General features: G+C 43.9%; 1 protein-coding gene across 1 annotated transcript in view; it reads right to left on the bottom strand.

The window, feature by feature from the left end:
• nell2a (neural EGFL like 2a) overlaps positions 1 to 19934 on the bottom strand; it is a 202852-nt gene that overhangs the window by 43790 nt on the left and 139128 nt on the right. The window contains exons 13-14 of the mRNA XM_079500915.1: positions 14655 to 14777; positions 13395 to 13490 (exon numbers count right to left, since the gene is read on the bottom strand). Of these exons, the coding sequence (XP_079357041.1) occupies positions 13395 to 13490; positions 14655 to 14777 (219 nt within the window). The remainder of the gene's footprint in view (positions 1 to 13394; positions 13491 to 14654; positions 14778 to 19934) is intronic.

The following is a 19934-nucleotide window of genomic DNA, read 5'->3' as shown; positions in this document are numbered from 1 at the left end:
GTTTTTGTGATGACTGCTTTTCCTTTGATGTGTTTTGTCAGTTGATTAAAATCATGGGGTGCAGTATGGGGGGCGTTTACATATGAATGGGTGAGGCTAGCAGTTGCCATTGTTCTTGTTGAGTGGATTATCTATGAGTGTTTGATTAAGTTAAATCAATCAAATGGTGTTCCAGTTCCAGTTTTTTCTGTCTTTTACTGTCAGCAGAATGGCTAATACAGTATTTTCCGGTTTGCATTTTAACTACACATTTGGTGCTTTTCAGTTCTGTCTTGTGCCTTAGGCCTGCATCCACGGTTGGTCCCAGGCAGTTTAGCTAATCCCCAGCTAGGAAGTTTGTGGTTATCCTTGGTGCTGTGTGTTTCCCGGTAAAGAACAAGTTAGCTCCAATTGTGTCTGGTGAAAGGCTGTTGTAGTCCTTGGTATAATACTTCTTTGGTCCTTTTGAAAAAAAAGTGTAAAAAGTATCTTCCCTTAAATATGGCAAAGGTCCTCAGGAGCTCAACGGAGACACATCCTCTCATGCTGACTTCCTCTCTCTCTCTCTCTCTCTCACTCTCTCTCTCTCTCTCTCTCTCTGCGCGGCACCGGGCAGAGCGAGCGTCTTTATTGTTTATCGGGAGAGAGGCGAGGGGGGGAAAAAAACATCTTCATCTTCATCTCTCTCTCTCTCTCTCTCGGGGGGCTGGCTACCCCAAAAATAAACCAAAATGCCCCTAATTTTGTTTGGCCGCGCAGAATATTGTCTAGCCCGGAGGCCCCTATACTACTGTAAATCTGGCACTGAAGATACCAAACCCCTAACTGCACTGGTGCCTTGCATGGTCGGTGTGTAAACGTGTGTGAAAAATGGATGAAGTACATTGTAAAGCGCTTTGAAAGGGTCTAGAAAAGCTCCATTTAAAGTCCATTTACCATTTAATGTCATACTTTTCACCCAAATTCCCCATAGTCATATAATTCGAGAAAACACATTTTAAAACCAGAAAATATGAACGCAAAAAGAGCTAAAAGGGAATACCCAATTGGCTTGCGAAAATAAACACGAGCACATATCATGTCATGTGAGGAATTTGCTCATACAACCCTCAGCCACCGAAAGAAGCAGTGTGCCGAGGGGGGGGGTGGGGTGCGTTGGTGGGGGGGGGGGGGGGGGGGGGGGGGGTGTCAAGCGTGGAGTGTGCTTGTGGCGTGCATTAAATGACCGACCCCCTTGTACATTTATATCTGTTACTACGGTGTGGGAGCCCAGCATGCAACTGTGCAATGCATAATTCATTTGGTGTCAGACCTCTTGTCAGTCAGTCAGTCAGTCAGTCAGTCAGCCAGCCCAGCATGTCCCCATACCCTCTCTGCCCATCTCTACTGGAGGAGAGTGACAAGCCAGAAGCAACATACTGTAGGCACGGTTTATACATCGTCGTAGAATGATGGTGTTTTTTCGGCGAAAATACAAGACCTACAAGCTGACAACGCGCTGCGTTGCTTTGTAGCTCAGCAATTTTCGGCGAGTGCCGCAGCACAGAAAATTACACACATACACACTCAAACATACATAAGCCGACCAACACACTTGTAAAAAGAACACTTTTGCATCCACACACACACACACACACACACACACACACACACACACACACACACACACACACACACACACACACACACACACACACACACACACACACACACACACACACACACACACAAACATACTGTATACAACACACTTACGTACGCACGCAAGATGAGACTGCCAAAAGAAGAAGCACAATGCTATATTTGTCCCATCGTGCATCGTTGGGGTGGGGGTGGGCGATGACGACGACACTGGCCTGTCCGCCTGTCTGTCCGTGTGCACTTGTGCATTTTTCAACAGCTTCTCTCTCTCTCTCTCTCTCTCTCGGAGGCAGGCTGACAGACAGGCCTAGGCTTCAGGAGGAGTGTCTGAGTCCCCAGAGAGCTCTCTAAGAGCTCACTGGGTCCAGGGACAGTGTGTGTGCGTGCGTGTGCGTGTGTGTGTGTGTGTGTGTGTGTGTGTGTGTGTGCGTGTGCACGCACGCGTGCGTGGGGGGGCAGGGTCTCTGTGAAAGCTTTTCCATGTTCATCCCCCCATCCTCCGTCACTACCTACCTACCCATCTGCCAACCCACCTCTGACCCCTCACCTCCTCGCATCTATCCTCTCCTCGTCCATCCATCCGTATCCCTGTCTGTGTGCTGTATGTGTTGCCACCCCCATGCAGCCCCCCTATCATTCTTCTCCCCATCTCTCTGCCTTCATCCTTATACTTTGCATTTCGTTGCTGCCGGGCAGGAACCTCGAGTGTCCATAATTTCTAGTGCTCGTTTCAAGACCCCCCTCCCCCCTCCACCCTCCATCTGAGCCATGCAAAGTACAGACTTTCGTCAGGGAGAAGATTTGTGTTAAAAAAATCACACCCGTGTGAACTGAGTGGTGTAAGGTCTGTCTGACGTAATGAAATCATGTCTGACGTAATGAAATCACACCCGGGTGTGATTTCATTACCTGGCTTTGTTTGTGCAGAAAACATGAGCATGGTTGCTATGTTCACCCTGTTCACCCGGGTGTGATTTCATTACGTCATTACAACAGGGTGAACATAGCAACCATGCTCATTTTTTCTGCACAAAAAAGCCAGTTGTAGGAGTGGTTTACACCACTCAAAAAAGAATAATAAAGATTTTTCAAACACTTTCAAGATTTTTCAAAACATTTAAAAAATAGCAGATATACAAGCTGTGAGCTTGTATATCTGTATTTCTGAATAGCCGACACTACAATCGAAAATGGCCCAGGTGACACAGTTTTAACGGGTTAAGCACCGTCTGGTCGCGCAATATTTTCATTGGGACTCAAATCCAAAAAGTAACAGAAGAGAGACCCAGCCATTACAGCACCATGGACAGAGACCCAGCCATTACAGCACCATGGACAGAGGCCCAGCCATTACAGCACCATGGACAGAGACCATAGAGTTATAAAGGATAGTGAGGACGAGCGACATCACCGCCCACTGCTATTCATTTCAATGGAAGTTGCTCAGTGGCGTTTTGAAGCACCCGGAAGACTGCTGAAAGTACCATTATAACTCAATGGCTCGAGCGAGCGGAAGTTGAGAGCGAACCTCAAATTTGAGGTCAGGGTTGATGCACGTTACGCACATGACGTCACTGAACGTCCATCCGCCTCCATGAAACGTTCTGCAGTTCCAATTTTGGCCAGTAGGTAGTGGCAGCTTCAACGTTGGGCCAGCCCTTCTGGGGGCTTGACAGAGACAGCTGGGCTTCCTGCTCGTCAGTAGGTTATTAAAGGAGCGTTTCACCCATTTTCAACCTATATCTTCATATAATTGGTCCTCACCCATGCTCATACGCTGACACCATTTCCGTCTACTCACTCTGTGTGAGTATAGCCTACCAGTGACTATCAGTGGCATGTATCGGTTTGCATGTTGGCCATTGTTGGGTCACTTTCAGATGCAATTCTGTATCAATGCAAGAAGTTCTTCCACTGCTGTTTCCATTTTTGTCAGTAAGAATAATTGAGAAATGTGTCCACATGTGTCCAAATGTCAGACCCATGCTTTGCTTTTGTATTGTAATCGGCAGCTACCTCAACCACCCACTCCCGCGAGATATATAGCCACTTATTCTGTCCAGTATTCTTAGTCAAACAGACCTGAGTTTCAAGTAACTGTACTTGGACTATACGTGCATTGCCCTCTCCATACATCTCCTTTCGGTTAGAGAAGACAGACGACTCACTGGGGAGCTGCTTCAGTCGTGCTCCGCAGGGGGACAGAAGAAAAGCCTTCTATCACCTTCAATAAATGGCCCCTCAGGGATGGACTAAAAAAAAGTTCAAATGAAATGAAAGTAAAGGGCGAAGGAGGCTGCGTGCCGTCATGAAAGCAAATGTGGCAAGAGACCAAGAGGTGAGGACGGAGAGAAAAAAAAGGGAGACAGACAGACAGACAGACAGAGAAAGTGAGAGAGAGAAAGGGAGAGAGGAGGATCTATGCATGCATGGCAGCAACAGCTTTGGTGGCATACGCCTTGTTGCCTCCAGGAGTCGGGATCGTGCCAGAGGCTCTGTGTGCACAACCATGAAAAGGGCTGTTGTTGTTGTTGTTGTTGTGAGCGTCCTCGAAAGGCTTGACTGTTCAAATTCTGATCAACCGCGATGATGAGAGGCTGGGAAGAGGACCTCAAAATAGACCCGAGCCCAGCAATCACCACCAATGTGTCATTGCACGATTTAGGGAATAGATGTTTTGCACTCAGCAACTAAATTGATTTGTTTGCAACCAGTCAGGTTTCGGGGCACTAAAAGGAGCTTTCAAAGGTTTTTACGCTAACATCTGCCAACCGGAGAGCGTCATGCCACAGTGAGCATGAAAGAGGAAAATGGTTGCTAACAGAAAGCACTGCAAAACAATACGCCCCATAACACCCGTGATTAAATAAAAGTCTCAAGGTGCACAGCTCAAAAACAGCCAGCAGACGTTTAATGTCCTTTTTTCCCCACGTCATTTCAACTGCTGTCCACCAATAGTGGTCCTTCCTGGCCACAATACAGAAGCACAGGTAGACCAACCACAACCATCACGGTTATATTGCGTTAACAGTTAACAGTTAACATACTCCACCATATACTGTAGGTATGGTCAAAATATAAGAGAGAGAGAGGAGGGACGTACAAGAATGTAAAAGCACTAGAGAAGGTAATGAAATGTGTGATTGGCTGGACGGTGGATTTACTACTTGAGACACTGCCAAGATGAACAGGAGCACAAGTCATTATGGTTAAGTGTGCTCAATCTCTCTCTCTCTCTCTCTCTATCACTACATTTCTCTCACTCTCTGTCTCTCTCCATCTCTCTCTCTCTCTCTCTCTTTTATGTCCGGTACGGTGTCTGGTGCCAAAAATAGCCACTTGAAAAATGTGTTTTCACTGTGATACCGATAAATAGCAACAGTGTGTTTAACAGTTCCATTGATCCAAGCCAGAACACGGTCCATTGATTGCTCTGAAAATGCCAGCGGTCCACCCATCTGACCACTAAACACGGTTGCCGTGTTAAGTGGTCGCAAGCGCTTTTTATCTTATATGTCAAAGTATCAGGCTATACTCATTCACACTTTCTCTCTCTCTCGTACTCACATTTATGTACACGCTCACGCACGCACGCACGCACGCACGCACGCACGCTACACTCCTCTCCTCTGGGCAGAATCACAGAGCAGCACCTTCAGGAAATTCATTTGCTTTAAGATGGGACCGTAAAAAAGGACACCTCGTAAAGAAGGGTCCTTTATGTGCAATCAATACCCCAGCCAATGGCTGAGCAGATGCGCGCTGTTTCATTTCATCACACAAAGCTACACCACACACACACACACACACACACACACACACACACACACACACACACACACACACACACACACACACACACACAGTTAAAACCGCCGTGACTCCACTTTCTATTAGCTTCCTCTGTTGTTGCCCAGAAAGACGCTCACAAGCTGCCGTTAGCAGGCAGACGATCAAACGACAGGATTATATAGACTTTTCTGGTCAGTTCACAACAGCTTTGTAGCCACTTCTTCTTCCTAATTAATTCAGAAAAACATTTAAAAGAAGTAGCGCAAAGAGGCTGTGTGACACGTTTCAACTTCAAACAAGACCATGCATACACGTTCTTATTGTTATGGTTCTTTATTAACTAAAAAAAACAAACAAGGTCCGGAAATCTTGCAACGTAACTTAGGTCTCAGGAAATGTCAAACGGAAGACGCAAACGGACGGGAAGTGGTCAACAGAAGACATCATGCCTACAGGTAGAACTCATCCCCCTTCACTCACTGAATTAACTGACACACCTGGCATGAATTAGTTAAGGAGACACAGGAGATCATAAATCAATCAACAACGTGGGGGAAAAAAACTAACAAAAATAACACACATTCAAAAAGATATTTTATTATAACCCTGGGAGTGCCCTATAGGAGACCCATTGGTGTGCCGTGGCCCGTGAGACAAGTCCACTTGTGACTTGGGAACTATATGTTGTTATTATTGCAATATACAGTAGGCCTATGCTTATAATGCATTATAAAGGCGACCTTAATATAAAGTGTTACCTTACATTTCTCTATTTACTACTGTATCAGTAATACTTTGTGGAGACAGATTCTACACCCGAAATATATTATATTTTAATCACTTTCAAGCTGTTGTCCCTATTCTGAGCATGTCATAGTTTATTAAATATTTTCTTTATAATTGTGAAAATTGAGCAAAAATGGTGTGTTGCTTTTCAGGACCGGAAGTACCAGGATGGAGGATTTTAATTGGCAGAAAAGGTGGCTTCAAAACGGGTCTGTAAAACCAATGGGTCATGTGACCACATTCGTCCATATTTTATTTCAGTGTTGTGAGCTTGTAGATTTTTCGATTTTTCTCTCACTCTCTACAGTGTTAATTTTGACAGCAAATTTTGATTTAGTTTTAGCCATAGACTTTGGAATATAAAAGTCCATCCATCTTTAATCATATTTTAGCCATCTGATTATGTTTTAGTCTAGTTTTAGTAGACTAAACATCCTAAGATTTTAGTCACACGGTTTATTTCACCATAACCACTTAAATAAGTATCACAGCTATTTTATATTTGCACATAATGTCTATAAATCTCTTCTCAGAAAATAGCCGATCTGCAGCCCATGCCTGAGTTTGTAGATGAGCTATTTTCGGAGAAAGTCCATGGGTTCATTTGCTTTTTATTTGCATTGTAATCCCAATAGGGGGATTTTAGATCGCCTCATATAAGAACTGTGTTTGGAAAATAAATAGGGATGCACAATATAATCAGTAGCATAATTGGAATCAGCCATATTGGCCATAAAGATGCCATATCGGTATTGGAACTCTCAAAATAATACAGATTATTTAATCGGTTTTCACCAACAAAACATTTTTAACATGAAAAATGTAAAAAATCATCAATGAATTCCATATAAATCAAAGGTTTCTAGTACCTCTAGTCTAAAACAAAAGCCAAATCAAATATGATGTAAAATCTTAAGTAAAAACTTTACATTTTTCTACATTAAAATGTGTGTACTCATCTCATTCAGTATAGTCATTCAGTTGTGAAAACATACACTTGGAAAAGAGTATAGGCTATTTATTGATTAAATACTTTATTAACAGGCTTTGGGCCATGCAAGCCCCTATATGGCCTAGGCTTGTTTCCATTGTGGTCCTCTGTATAATATCAGAATCGGTCAGAATCGGTATCGGCAGATATGACCCTGCAAATAATCGGAGATCGGTCATAATTTCATAATCGTGCACCCATAATTATATCCATTGAATAGAGATTAGAATGAAACTACCTGAGCAATTCATGTCATAGATGGGTGCTTTTGTTACCACTCTCTTTGTAGAAGAAGCATGTCTGGAGGGGTGGAGCACAGTAGCCTACTGTATGTTAAATTGTGATTAATGGGGGAGATTGTTCTATTGTTCTCCTTGGCCAATCGTTCAAAAGCTTTGATGTTTGTGGTTTCACCTCAGACTCACTCTCTAGTCTATAGTATAAGAGAGTGTCATTTCTGATCACATCAGACTGTGTGTGGACTCCAGAGTTGAAGTGAAGATGAGCTGCACCGACCTAAACTCTGCTGAACAGGAGGAAAACAATGGCCATGGTATGTCACATATACGCTCCCTCCTATTTCATTTCTCTCTTTGCCGTGTTTTGTTGCTTTCCTTGTCAAGCTTAAAACATACATCTCTCACTATTAATGTCGAATTCAATCTTATATTTTGTTTTGTTGTAATAATGACTAGTTGCTTTGCTGTAGATTTAGATTCAGATCATTTCTGTTTTGCCTCACAGTTGAATCAAATATTCACTTGAATGCAAGTTCAAGGTTCAAGGTTTAAAGGGCCTCTTCACCCCTTTTGCAACCAGATCTTATTTTAATGATGTTTGGGAGACGAGAAACTTTCCTGGGGTTTTTTATGTGGGTAATACAGTATGTGTTTTTACATATTTTAGTGTCCATGGGCTCCATGATGTCATGGACACTGGGCTCACTTCCTTCCTGGACTACAATTCACATAATGCTTTGGTCCACTGCTCCTCCTTGTGGATAGGGGGAGGGCTGTCTTACTGAGACAACATGTAGTCCAGGAAATAAGTGAGCCCAGTGTACATGACATCATGGAGCCCTTGGACACTTTGAAATACTGAAATATCTAAAAACACATATATTACCCACATAAAAACCCCCAGGAAAGTGTTTCTTGTCTCCCAAACATCATGTTGTAAAAGGGGTGAAGTGGCCCTTTAAGGTTCACTTTATTTTTCATTTCACAAAACCGTACCCAGGACCAGCAGTGTAACCTATAAATAAAAGAAGAATATAAAATCATAAAGTGCAGTGCATTAAAACTGAACAGCGTATTACAAAATATTAAAAGCGGCTAAAGTGCATTGTATTAGTGCTGTTAGTATTGCTTAAGTCTTTAAGTCTTAAGTGACCTAGCACATATAAAAGCTTGCAATGTGAGTTCTTGTGGCAAAAGATAAGTCCATGGAGTACTGTCTTTCTTAATATCAACCACCTTTCCTTTCCATTTGTTCCCAATCCAGTGTCACATCATCAGTCTGGCTTTCCTGTCCTACTAGAGGTGAATGAACAAAGAACCCCGGCTCCTAAAAAACACCACTGCTGCGAACAGTGTGGGAAATACTATCCGAGCATCTCCGCACTTAAAACACACCAGCTGATTTACGCCGGAGAGAAACCCTATGGATGTGCTCAGTGTGGACAACACTTCTCTACAATGCCTAACCTCAACAGGCACCAGAGAAGCCACACAGAGGAGAAACCCTTTCAATGTGACGTGTGTGGAAATACTTTTAGTCATTCACATCGTTTAGAACGTCACAAGGCCGTTCATGCCGGATATAAACTGTTTCCTTGTGGACAGTGTGGAAGGAGTTTTACCGATGCAAGCCACCGAAAACGTCATGAGCGCACACATGTGATGAACATTGAAAATTGCTATTATGAAAGTTTTTTTGCTCTTGACCAAAATGGTCATTTTTGCCATGGTTAGTTACTTATCTTAGAATACTGTAGCCCAGTGGTTTTCCATCAATGGTTCCTTGATGGGGTTCCAGGTGGTCCCCAGCTAAATGATGGGGAGTTGGTAACCAAATGGACCCTTATTCGAGCTTTAACTCTTGAGTGCGTAAAATGAAACCATTGGACCCTCTCAAGAGTTATCATTGTTGTAATTGAGAATTAGTTTCAATAGGGAGGGGGGGTTATAATTTGAGGGAAATGTTTTATTTCAAATGTTAAACAGAAATACCACAATGAAAAGTTTTTGACCATGGAGTTTGACAACGACAGAATTAACATAAAATATATTAGGACAGGTACATGTCAGGCGGTATATGACGTGGGTAGTATTACAGTTAATAAAGTCGTTAATCTTATAGATTTTCTGCAGAGAACATGTACATGTTCTGAATAGTGTGGTGTTTGTTTTGACTTTAAGATAATGCCAGTGTATTTCTCCGTCAATCACTACAAACATTTTATTTGGTCAGTCGTTGCACCTTGCCCACTCTTCACCATAGGACAGCAATGGAAATTACTATTCCATATCCCATAGCATATGTCCATGCATGAATTATATCTAGGGATGCAATCGGTAGCTGTGGCAGTTCACTGTGCCACTGACACTGAATTGAACTTTATATATATATTATTTGATGCTTGATTCAAGTTGATTGATAATTGGTTGACTCCATTGCAGGGAGCAACTATCAGCTGTGGGGTGTGGGGAACATACCAACAGTATGAGGGTTTGTTTAGAGTTTATTGTTGTGTATATAATGTGTGGAGTATTATGTAACACTTTAAATGTGTGTATATGAAATGCGATGTCTCTGGACATTGAGTAACTGGGGAAATTGTGGAATCAATTTAGGGTTGGTATGGTCCGTGGGAGAAGCTTAGCCTATATAAGTAGGGAGACTTCCCACTGCCAGTCAGTCAATGCAGGACTGCAGAGGTGTGAGGACCTAGGGCCAACCTGCCCAGTTGCTATGTAAATACCTTTGTTCAGTTTTGATGGTCTGTGAAAAGGTGAATAAAGAACCGACTTCTCTGAATCCAAGGTCTCTGTCTGACAGTTTTCTCCAACTTTTGGCTGTTCTTCCTACATGTGCTTTATATTTTCGGCAAACACTACCCACACTATAGGGCAAAGTGTGACAGTAGCATAATTGGAATCAGCCATATCGGCCATAAAAATGCCATATCGGTATCGGAACTCTCAAAAATAATACAGATTATTTAATCGGTTTTCACCAGCAAAACATTTTTAAAATTAAAAATGTAAAAATTCATCAATTAATTCAATATAAATCAAAAGTGTCTACCTCTAGTCTAAAACAAAAGCCAAATCAAATATGATTTGAATCTTAAGTAAAAATTATCTTTACATTTTTCTACATTTAATTTGTGTACTCATCTCATTCAGTAGTCATTCAGTTGTGAAAACATACACTTGGAAAAGAGTATAGGCCATTTATTGATTGATTAAATACTTTATTAACAGGCTTTGGGCCTAGGCTTGTTTCCATTGTGGTCCTCTGTATAATATCGGAATCGGTCAGAATTAGTATCGGCAGATATCAATCAGATTTCCTGCAAACAATCGGAGATCGGATATCAGTCATAATTTCATAATCGTGCACTCAATCAACGGACTGAGGGAAAACACTATTGTTACTGCTGCTGAATTAGTTACAACAGACTGTATGAAATATGACTGACTGACTGACTGTCGTAAACGATACAGATACACCTCCCTGACAATATCGCAGAGACAGTTTGTTTATTCTTGGACCACAGTTCTTATATGAGACAATTTTAAGATGACCCCATGTTATTCTCCATAGAGAAAAATGTCATGAAATTATGTCAACATAATTGTCAGTATACTTAGTCTTATAGTTTTAGTCATCATAGCTTAATTTTTATTTCGTTTATATATTTAGTTTTCGTCAGTGAAAAAAGGTAGTCAGCGATAATGTTTTCGTCATAGTTTTAGTCGATGGAAGTTGCTCCCGGGCACAGCGACTTTGAAACCCACTGGCTTACTGTACATCATCTGCACTGCTTAAGACGAACCAGGAGTGGAATTGTGAACAGAATAGAATCCATAGGCGTGTAGCCTCTTATCTCACTGCTCACACTGTTTGACACTTCCCTGTGCGTTAGAGCAGGTGGTGAGATGTGTGTTCTGTGTGACACATGCTGACAGATAGTCTTGGCTCTGGCTACGCTATCATACCCTATCATGTATTGTTGCTCTGAGGAGGAGGATGCCATGTTGTAATGTGGCTCTGGTGGAGGAAGTATGTACTTTGATTTTTTTTTTTTAGGGGCGCTAGCCACTCCTATACAGGTTTAATGTTTGTTTAAAAACGCCATTGACAATGAAGGGAAAATGTACGTCATCTTGTCCCTAACACAAACATTAAATGCCATTGACAATAAAGAGAATTTAATGTTTGTTTTGTCCATGTCTGTTTTACATCACCATTATCACCTAATCATAGCAACATGAGTTAGACTTTAATATATTAGCTCCCCTTACTTTACACAGGTGTGATTTGAATGTACTATGTAAAAAAAAGTATATGATTAAATGTCATTTTGTCCAATCTGTATGCTAATACAATATAATTATTGTATCTCCCTGTAAGCAGGCACGCTACAACTCCTACAACTTTTGTCCAAAATACACATGATCTCAGAAGTCATGTGATTAACCCTAACCCTGTTCAGGTATCAGTATATCATATATCATTCCAATTGTCTATAAGGGCCTTCTGCGGGCCCTTGGTAGACAACCTGGCCTGGCGGAGACCTGCACTCCAAGGAGCACACTTATTTCGAGTTACCACTTAGATGTAGTTTAAAGTATTGAAAAATGGACAACATTTTTAAGTAAATTAAAAGTACCTCAAGATTGTACTTCAATTCAGAACTTGAGTACATGTCCACCAGTGCAGTGTGGATGCTACAGCCTGGTAAACCAGAGAGGAAAGGCTATGCTGATAAATACAGGCTGTGATGTGGGGTAATTCCCACACTGCTGCAACTGCACTTCAAACCCTCTGCTCTATCCAATCATTGGGAGAGCTACCATCATTACTCACCTGGAGCCGTCGCACACACACACATGCACACCTGCAGAGAACACGCACGCACGCACGCACACACACGCACGCACGCACGCACGCACGCACGCACGCACGCACGCACGCACGCACGCACGCACGCACGCACGCACGTACACGCTATAGGGATTCCTGAGAAAGAATACAAGCAGCTGGTGAACGCTCTGGAGAAAAAAAAACTCTCAATAATTTAACGTCAGCTGTTTTGTTGGCGCCCGTGTAAAGACAGTGCCGCAAAGTAAGAATTCTCGATGCAAACGCGGCCATGATATTGCTGGGATAACTGAAGGCCAACTTTCATCTGCCTTTCATCAGTCTTTTCCCACCATACTCGCTCACATCTCTTTTGATCTGCCGGCCGGGTGTCCTTCTGCCGGGAGAAAGAGGACAGAGGGAACGCCTATAGCTGCGTCTGAAGCGGAGTTGCCAGATTTTGGTCAGAACGGTGGTCTATGAAAACAAGTCCAAAAGAAGGGACTAATAGGGAGGCTACATGAGCACTTTACTATACACTGTATAATTTTGAAATAGCTGTTATAGGCCTGGGTTAAAGCTCACAATAGCTTGTAGATCTGTTATTTTCAACAACAACAAAAAAGAAAAAAAGGAGAAATATTTAGGATATTTTTGAAACATTTCAAACACACACATCTTTTATGGGGGTGTCCCCTGGCACAGAATAAATTCAGACAGGGGTCCGTGCAGACAACTACATCTTCATTTGGGACATCCATGACATATAAATGTTTGAGAATTACTGGTTTAAACAACAAATAGGAAGCAAGCCTGAATAATCAACTAGACACAAACCGCAACTATTATTTACAACATTACAGAAAAGAGTCAGTGTTGCCAATTGGCTTATAATAAGCCACTTGGCAACACTGATCTGAGGAGCAACAAAAAACAACGCCACCCTCCTCCTCCTCTCTCTCCACCCCCCCCCCCCCCCCCCCCCCCCCCACGCGCTTCTCATTCAAATGCATTCAGAATGTCGTCCCGGAGGTTACCGTGAGGGAATAATATAATACAAGCGCCTCGGGGCAAAACAAAAGGGAGAAATGAAGTGTTTTTTTAAATGTGTTACCTGTCTCACATCTCCTCCCCGTGAACCCTTGCTGGCAGACGCAGTTGTTGGGTGAGACGCAGGTCCCTCCGTTCTGGCACAGCCCGTCACACATAGCTGGAGGTATACAGAGACCGCAGGAGAAGAAGGAAAGGAAGGAGACCATTAGTCTACAAGACTAACGAGTATTAAGGATTTAATTAGACCTGGCAAAGCCAGCATATGTACTTTGCATAGAGAATAAGAAGCTAATTTGGTGACGTGATACATCAGAGCAGCTAGGGCACCTCGCCTCGCCTCGCCGACGGAGTGATGAATTCGTCTCGCCGAGGTTAATTTGAGAATGTTCATTATTCACGGATGTAGATTGGTATAGTTAATGTTAGTCACCCCCCCTCCCGCCACCCACCCTCATCAAAGAGTGACAGAATGCCTACGTCTAGGGCCTTTATTCCACTTAACTGAGGGGAAAGAAAGAAAGAAGATCATTTTGAGAATGAAAGTGAGAACGGCAAGGTCCGATTAACAGGCATGAGGTGATTTTTCCCCGTTTTTTTCTCATACCCCTTTAACCCATTCTGGACGGGAACCCCTTTTGGTGTTTTAAGCATTATGTTATACTTTAACTATTGAAAAATAGCAGATCTACAAGCTCATAGCTTGAGCTTGTAGATGTGATATTTTTGAAATATCGTGAGAATGTGGCACAAATCTTTGAATATATATTCTTTCAGAGCGTTTTTAACTCAAAACTTTGCTTCTGAGGGGTTCCTGGAACAACATATTTTCAGATGGGGGTCGGTGGCCAATTACATATAATTATTGGGGTCCTTGACATGAAATAGTTTGAGCACCACTGATATAGATACAGGTACAGTAGGCCTATTTCAGAAAACTGTAATTGACAAAATTTCGTGGTATATTTGACCTTTTTAATTTTGTTTTAAGATTGTATGGAGTGCACTTCATATACTTCACAAGTGCTTCATTGGGCAACTAAGGACAGAGTTCAAACACAAGAAAACGTTGTTGTAAATGTTGTAAAATTAATGTTATAAAGTAATACATTAATTAATTCCACCAGTAAATGTTGATGGTTGCTTTCCTCATCATATAAAACACATTAATTACAGATGTGACTACATATTGTATTGTGTACAAGTGGTCCACAAATATAGTGGAGATACATTATGGAGATAAGAGGTTTCTGCCTGACTTCAACAATATATTTTTGTATACATCTGGCTCCCGAGGAGACAATACAAATAGGATGGGACTTACCTTTACACGCGGTGCCGTTGCCAGTGTACCCTGGCTTGCAGGAGCAGCTGTGACCTCCAACCATGTTGAAACACAGGGCGTTCTGGTCACAGTTGTGTAGTCCACTGAGACACTCGTCATGTTCTGGAGGAGAGAACACAGAACATCTTAGAACTACAATGTCCAGGGCTCACCTGGTGGAGTCACAATAAGCTCACAATGTGTCGCAAATCACAAGCATGTAGGATCTCCTATTTTCACTATAGTTTGAGTCCCGGGCAAATCTCTAATTTCTATTTTGGGTCTTGAACCACCAGACTGTAAAATGAAGGGAGTCCATTTGGTTTCTACAGACCTGTAGACCCAGAGCCAGAGCCTCTACTTCAGTGAAAAATGGCTGCGAGTGCAACTGCAACCATGTGTGCTTTCGGTGTGACGGGGAGCGAGGGGACATCCCTCAGGCCCCTTTTACACGAGAACGGTGTTCATAGAAAACGGCAAAATAAAGTATCGTTTGCTGGGTTCCCTTTGGAAGAGAACAGCGTTTTCGGGGGGTGAAAACGTAACAAAGTGAAAACACCTTCCAGAGTGGAAATCTTTGAAAACGCTGTTTCCTCAAAAACGGCAAATCCGCCAAACTTTATCACCATTAAATCATAGCACCCAAGCGATTTATAGCAACGGAGCACTTTTACCGACGGACCGGAAGTTATACCGGATGTGGCTGGAGCAGCTAAATGTAGCCAAAACACTCTAACGGCGATCGACGGGAGGCATGATTAAATCTAACGCGACTAGCGACTGGACAGCGGGGGCCGTCTAACACAGGTTTCTGGGGAGGAGGGGAGGAGGAGGATGCTGGGTTGGGGCTGGACACTGGGGAGGAGGAGGATGCTGGGTTGGGGCTGGACGCTGGGGAGGAGGATGCTGGGTTGGGGCTGGACGCTGGGGAGGAGGATGCTGGGTTGGGGCTGGACGCTGGGGAGGAGGAGGATGCTGGGTTGGGGCTGGACGCTGGGGAGGAGGATGCTGGGGAGGAGGATGCTGGGTTGGGGCTGGACGCTGGGGAGGAGGAGGATGCTGGGTTGGGGCTGGACGCTGGGGAGGAGGATGCTGGGGAGGAGGATGCTGGGTTGGGGCTGGACGCTGGGGAGGAGGAGGATGCTGGGTTGGGGCTGGACGCTGGGGAGGAGGATGCTGGGGAGGAGGATGCTGGGTTGGGGCTGGACGCTGGGGAGGAGGAGGATGCTGGGTTGGGGCTGGACGCTGGGGAGGAGGATGCTGGGGAGGAGGATGCTGGGTTGGGGCTGGACGCTGGGGAGGAGGAGGATGCTGGGTTGGGGCTGGACGCTGGGGAGGAGGATGCTGGGTTGGGGCTGGACGTTGGGGAGGAGGATGCTGGGTTGGGGCTGGACGTTGGGGAGGAGGATGCTGGGTTGGGGCTGGACGCTGGGGAGGAGGATGCTGGGTTGGGGCTGGACGCTGGGGAGGAGGAGGATGCTGGGTTGGGGCTGGACGCTGGGGAGGAGGAGGATGCTGGGTTGGGGCTGGACGCTGGGGAGGAGGATGCTGGGTTGGGACTGGACGCTGGGGAGGAGGATGCTGGGTTGGGGCTGGACGCTGGGGAGGAGGAGGATGCTGGGTTGGGGCTGGACGCTGGGGAGGAGGAGGATGCTGGGTTGGGGCTGGACGCTGGGGAGGAGGATGCTGGGTTGGGACTGGACGCTGGGGAGGAGGAGGATGCTGGGTTGGGGCTGGACGTTGGGGAATAGCTTGAAAGTACCCCAGCTTTTCAAGGCATAGAGGGCGCATTCAAACCTGCGCTGGAAACCGACACCCTATAGGTTCACCAACCTATGTGGTTTGGCTGTGAGCATATAGCAAGTGGGCCCCCACATAATTGGCAATTTGAATGATAATAGACCTATTGTATTAAAACATTAAAAGTTTGATATGGTATTCTTTCTCTAAAACCTTGACATTTTTGTTTTCATTGTGATACAGATTTAAAAAAATTATAAATAAACAAAGCATACTCAGTTCGTTCCATTGATCCAAGCCGGAACACAATCGATTGATTGACCATTCAAATAAACATGGTCTGACAACTTCATCTGACCCCATAGGCCGCGAATGCTTTCATGATTTTCCAGTGGGCGCTGATCCAGAAAAGGTTGGCCACGGCTGAAACAAAGGCTTGAAAATGAACCCCTCCCTCCAACAAACAAACTACAGTGTCCATATCTCCACTCAGCCTCCTCTTGACCAGCGAAGGGTCAGTAAGACGTATCTAAATGTGAGCCATTAAGACATACGGAATGGTATGATACTCATCACCGCTTTATGTACAACTCACTCAATCGGCTGCAGCCTAAATCAAGAAGGCAGTTACATTGGTTTCTCTTCATTTATAAATGTCTTTATTTTAGGTGCCCCTCTTATCTGAAGCAGTACTTAGCCCATGTCTACTTCATCATATCCACTTATACATCTACAATGCCCTTACTTTAAATACCAAAAATCTTCAACTAGGTTGGACGGAGGTCTTTCTGCTATATAAAGCCCCATTTGATTGGAATAATCTTCCTCTATCTCTTAGATCGATTTCATCCTTCAGTCGCTTTAGGACTTCCCTTCATTCACATCTTGATGCACCTTGTTTATGCTTCTGAAGTACCAGTTATAGCACATTCACCAAATGTATTTGTACTTTCATTCCTCTGTTGCTTAACAGCTGATGATGTGGTGGTTGGTGGGGTGGGTGGGAGAGGCTGAGCAAGCTGTCTGTGTGTATGTATGTATGTATCTGTATATTGTCTGTATCTGTGTATTGTACGTTTTATGTATCTTGTTCGTGTTTTACGGGTCCCCCTTGAAAACGAGATGCTGCATCTCAAGGGGCTATCTCTTCAATAAAAATCAGAAATATGATTGCCATCGATTTGCACTGTGAGTAATTGGAACAGGCCCTGTGATTAATATCACAATCACTTATCTCCCCATGCAATTAGATAATCTAATTAGCAACTGTCATAATGAAGCCTCTTGTGCTTTGTACCGAAACGAAAACAAGCGATTTACAATGTGAAACGACACCGACCACAGTAAACCATTGGTTCTCAAAGTAAGGCCAGGGGACTCGCAGGGGTCCTTGGTGGGTGGGGGGTACCAGGCGGTCCCACTGAGGACCACAGCAAAATGTGTTAATATAGCATCACAAACATTTTAACAACTATCTTTCTAATCGTGAAAATGTGTACAAATCTTTGAATATATATATATATATATATATATATATATATATTAACTCAAATCTTTGCTTCTGGAGGTCCCTGGCACTAAATGATTGTTAGATGCGAGGTCTGCAGCCTAATACATATCAATTTGGGGCTCCTTGACAAGTCTGAGAGCCACTGCGGTGATCATCCTCTGTGGTCTCATAAACAAGCACTTCCTCAGAAGTTTGTTTGTAACATTGAAATGGGGGGGTTGGAGTTGTTTTGCATTTTTATTGGAAACCTCCCGTCTGCGAGCCCAATCGCCCCCATCGCTAGATGATAAAAATCTGAAATTGAGTTAATAAAAAGAACATCAGCTCCTCCGGTGCTGAGGCAAGGCGGAAAGTAAACAATCAAAGAGTTTTTTAAGAGCGGCTGCGAAGCTGTCCCTTGTGCCACATGGCGCTAAACAGACAATAACGTTGCCCTTTGTCTGCCCCTGAACAAAAACATTGATCCCATATCCCACCGAGAGACACTGGGCAGCAGAATGCTGTTCACGGCATGTCAGACTTTCTGTTTGGAAGCTGCACATAAATATGGTCTTCTGATCAGTAGCTGCTTAGTGAGCACTATTTTTGGGCTGATGCACGGGGAAACTTTTTCCGGACTTGTCCTAACCTTCTGAGATCTTTATGTAAGCCAAATGCTCCGGTTTCCACTGGTTATTCAGCCAGATGGTTGTTTATTTATTTATTTTTATTTTCCCAGACAGTCAGGAAACAACTTTGTCATATTGATATCTTTGATTTTGAAGAGTGGCGGTCGACAAAATACCACAACAAGGTTAAGAATGAAACGTGAGTTTACTACTAACACAAAGGGAGGCAACAGTTTGGCCTGCTTCAGGTTGTTTTTTAGTGGATTTCTGGGCCACGTCGCACCTAGCAGGGGGCAGAAATACATTCATTTTTCTCAGCTGTTCATCTCTCTCTCTCTCTCTCTTCACATATACAGAAAGTCAAGTCGTCCTGAACAACAGCGTCAGAATGATCGGCACATTGTCAAATCATGTGCGGCTAGTTGTTCAGGAGGTAGAGCGTCCGTCTTCCAAACAGAAAGGACTGTTTGGCACTGACCAAAACTGCTCCCAATGAGGACTACTGGGTACTATCCTGGCAATTAAGACTCCGTGACAGGAGCACAGTTAAACTGTTAATTGAACTCTGAGAGTGTAGAAAACTGGATGTACTGTACATGTGTTTGTTCATTTGGGTCCATGGTTCACAGTGCATGAATTCAGAATGCGATGTGATGTCACAGGAGAATGTTCATTTGATCTCCTGAACAGAACCGGGGGCCTCATGATCCAAACTGAAAGTGACATTGTGACAGGCTCCTCCACAGATTTAGGATGTGTGCGTGCGTGCGTGCACATGTGTTGGATTGAAGGGCACTTACGGTAGGAGAGCACCATGGTTGCTCCTGTTGCTATACGCTGTAGTCACACGCACACACACGCACACGCACACGCACGCACACACACACACACACACACACACACACACACACACACACACACACACACACACACACACACACACACACACACACACACACACACACACCACACACACACACACACACACACACACACACACACACACACACACACACACACACACACACACCTGCTGATAGGCAGAATTAAAGCCTGCTGGGAGGTATTATAAAGCCTGTAATAGAAGTGCAGAGGAGAGGAGAAAAGACGCAGAACTGTCCAAGGTCACATCTGTCTGTCAGCTGCTAGAGCTGCTCCTGGCTCTGAACCCACAGCATGGCACAGCCCAGCGCACGCACACTGGATGTGTGTGTGTCCATGCACCACACGTGCACTGTATGTGTGTTGTGTGTGTGTGTCCCATGCACATATACACTGACTATGAGAATACTTTGAATTGCCATCAATCAATCAATCAATCAATCAATCAATCAATCAATCAATCAATCAATAAATATTCATAAAACACACAGACATAATTAACCACATTTAACATGACGGTCCTATTTTGAGCATGTCAAT

The sequence above is a fragment of the Electrona antarctica genome (genome assembly GCF_951216825.1).
Source record: "Electrona antarctica genome assembly, chromosome: 5".
Taxonomy (NCBI): Eukaryota; Metazoa; Chordata; class Actinopteri; order Myctophiformes; family Myctophidae; genus Electrona; species Electrona antarctica.
The sequence above is the reverse complement of the archived record's forward strand: the minus strand, read 5'-3'. Positions and strand labels throughout refer to the sequence as shown.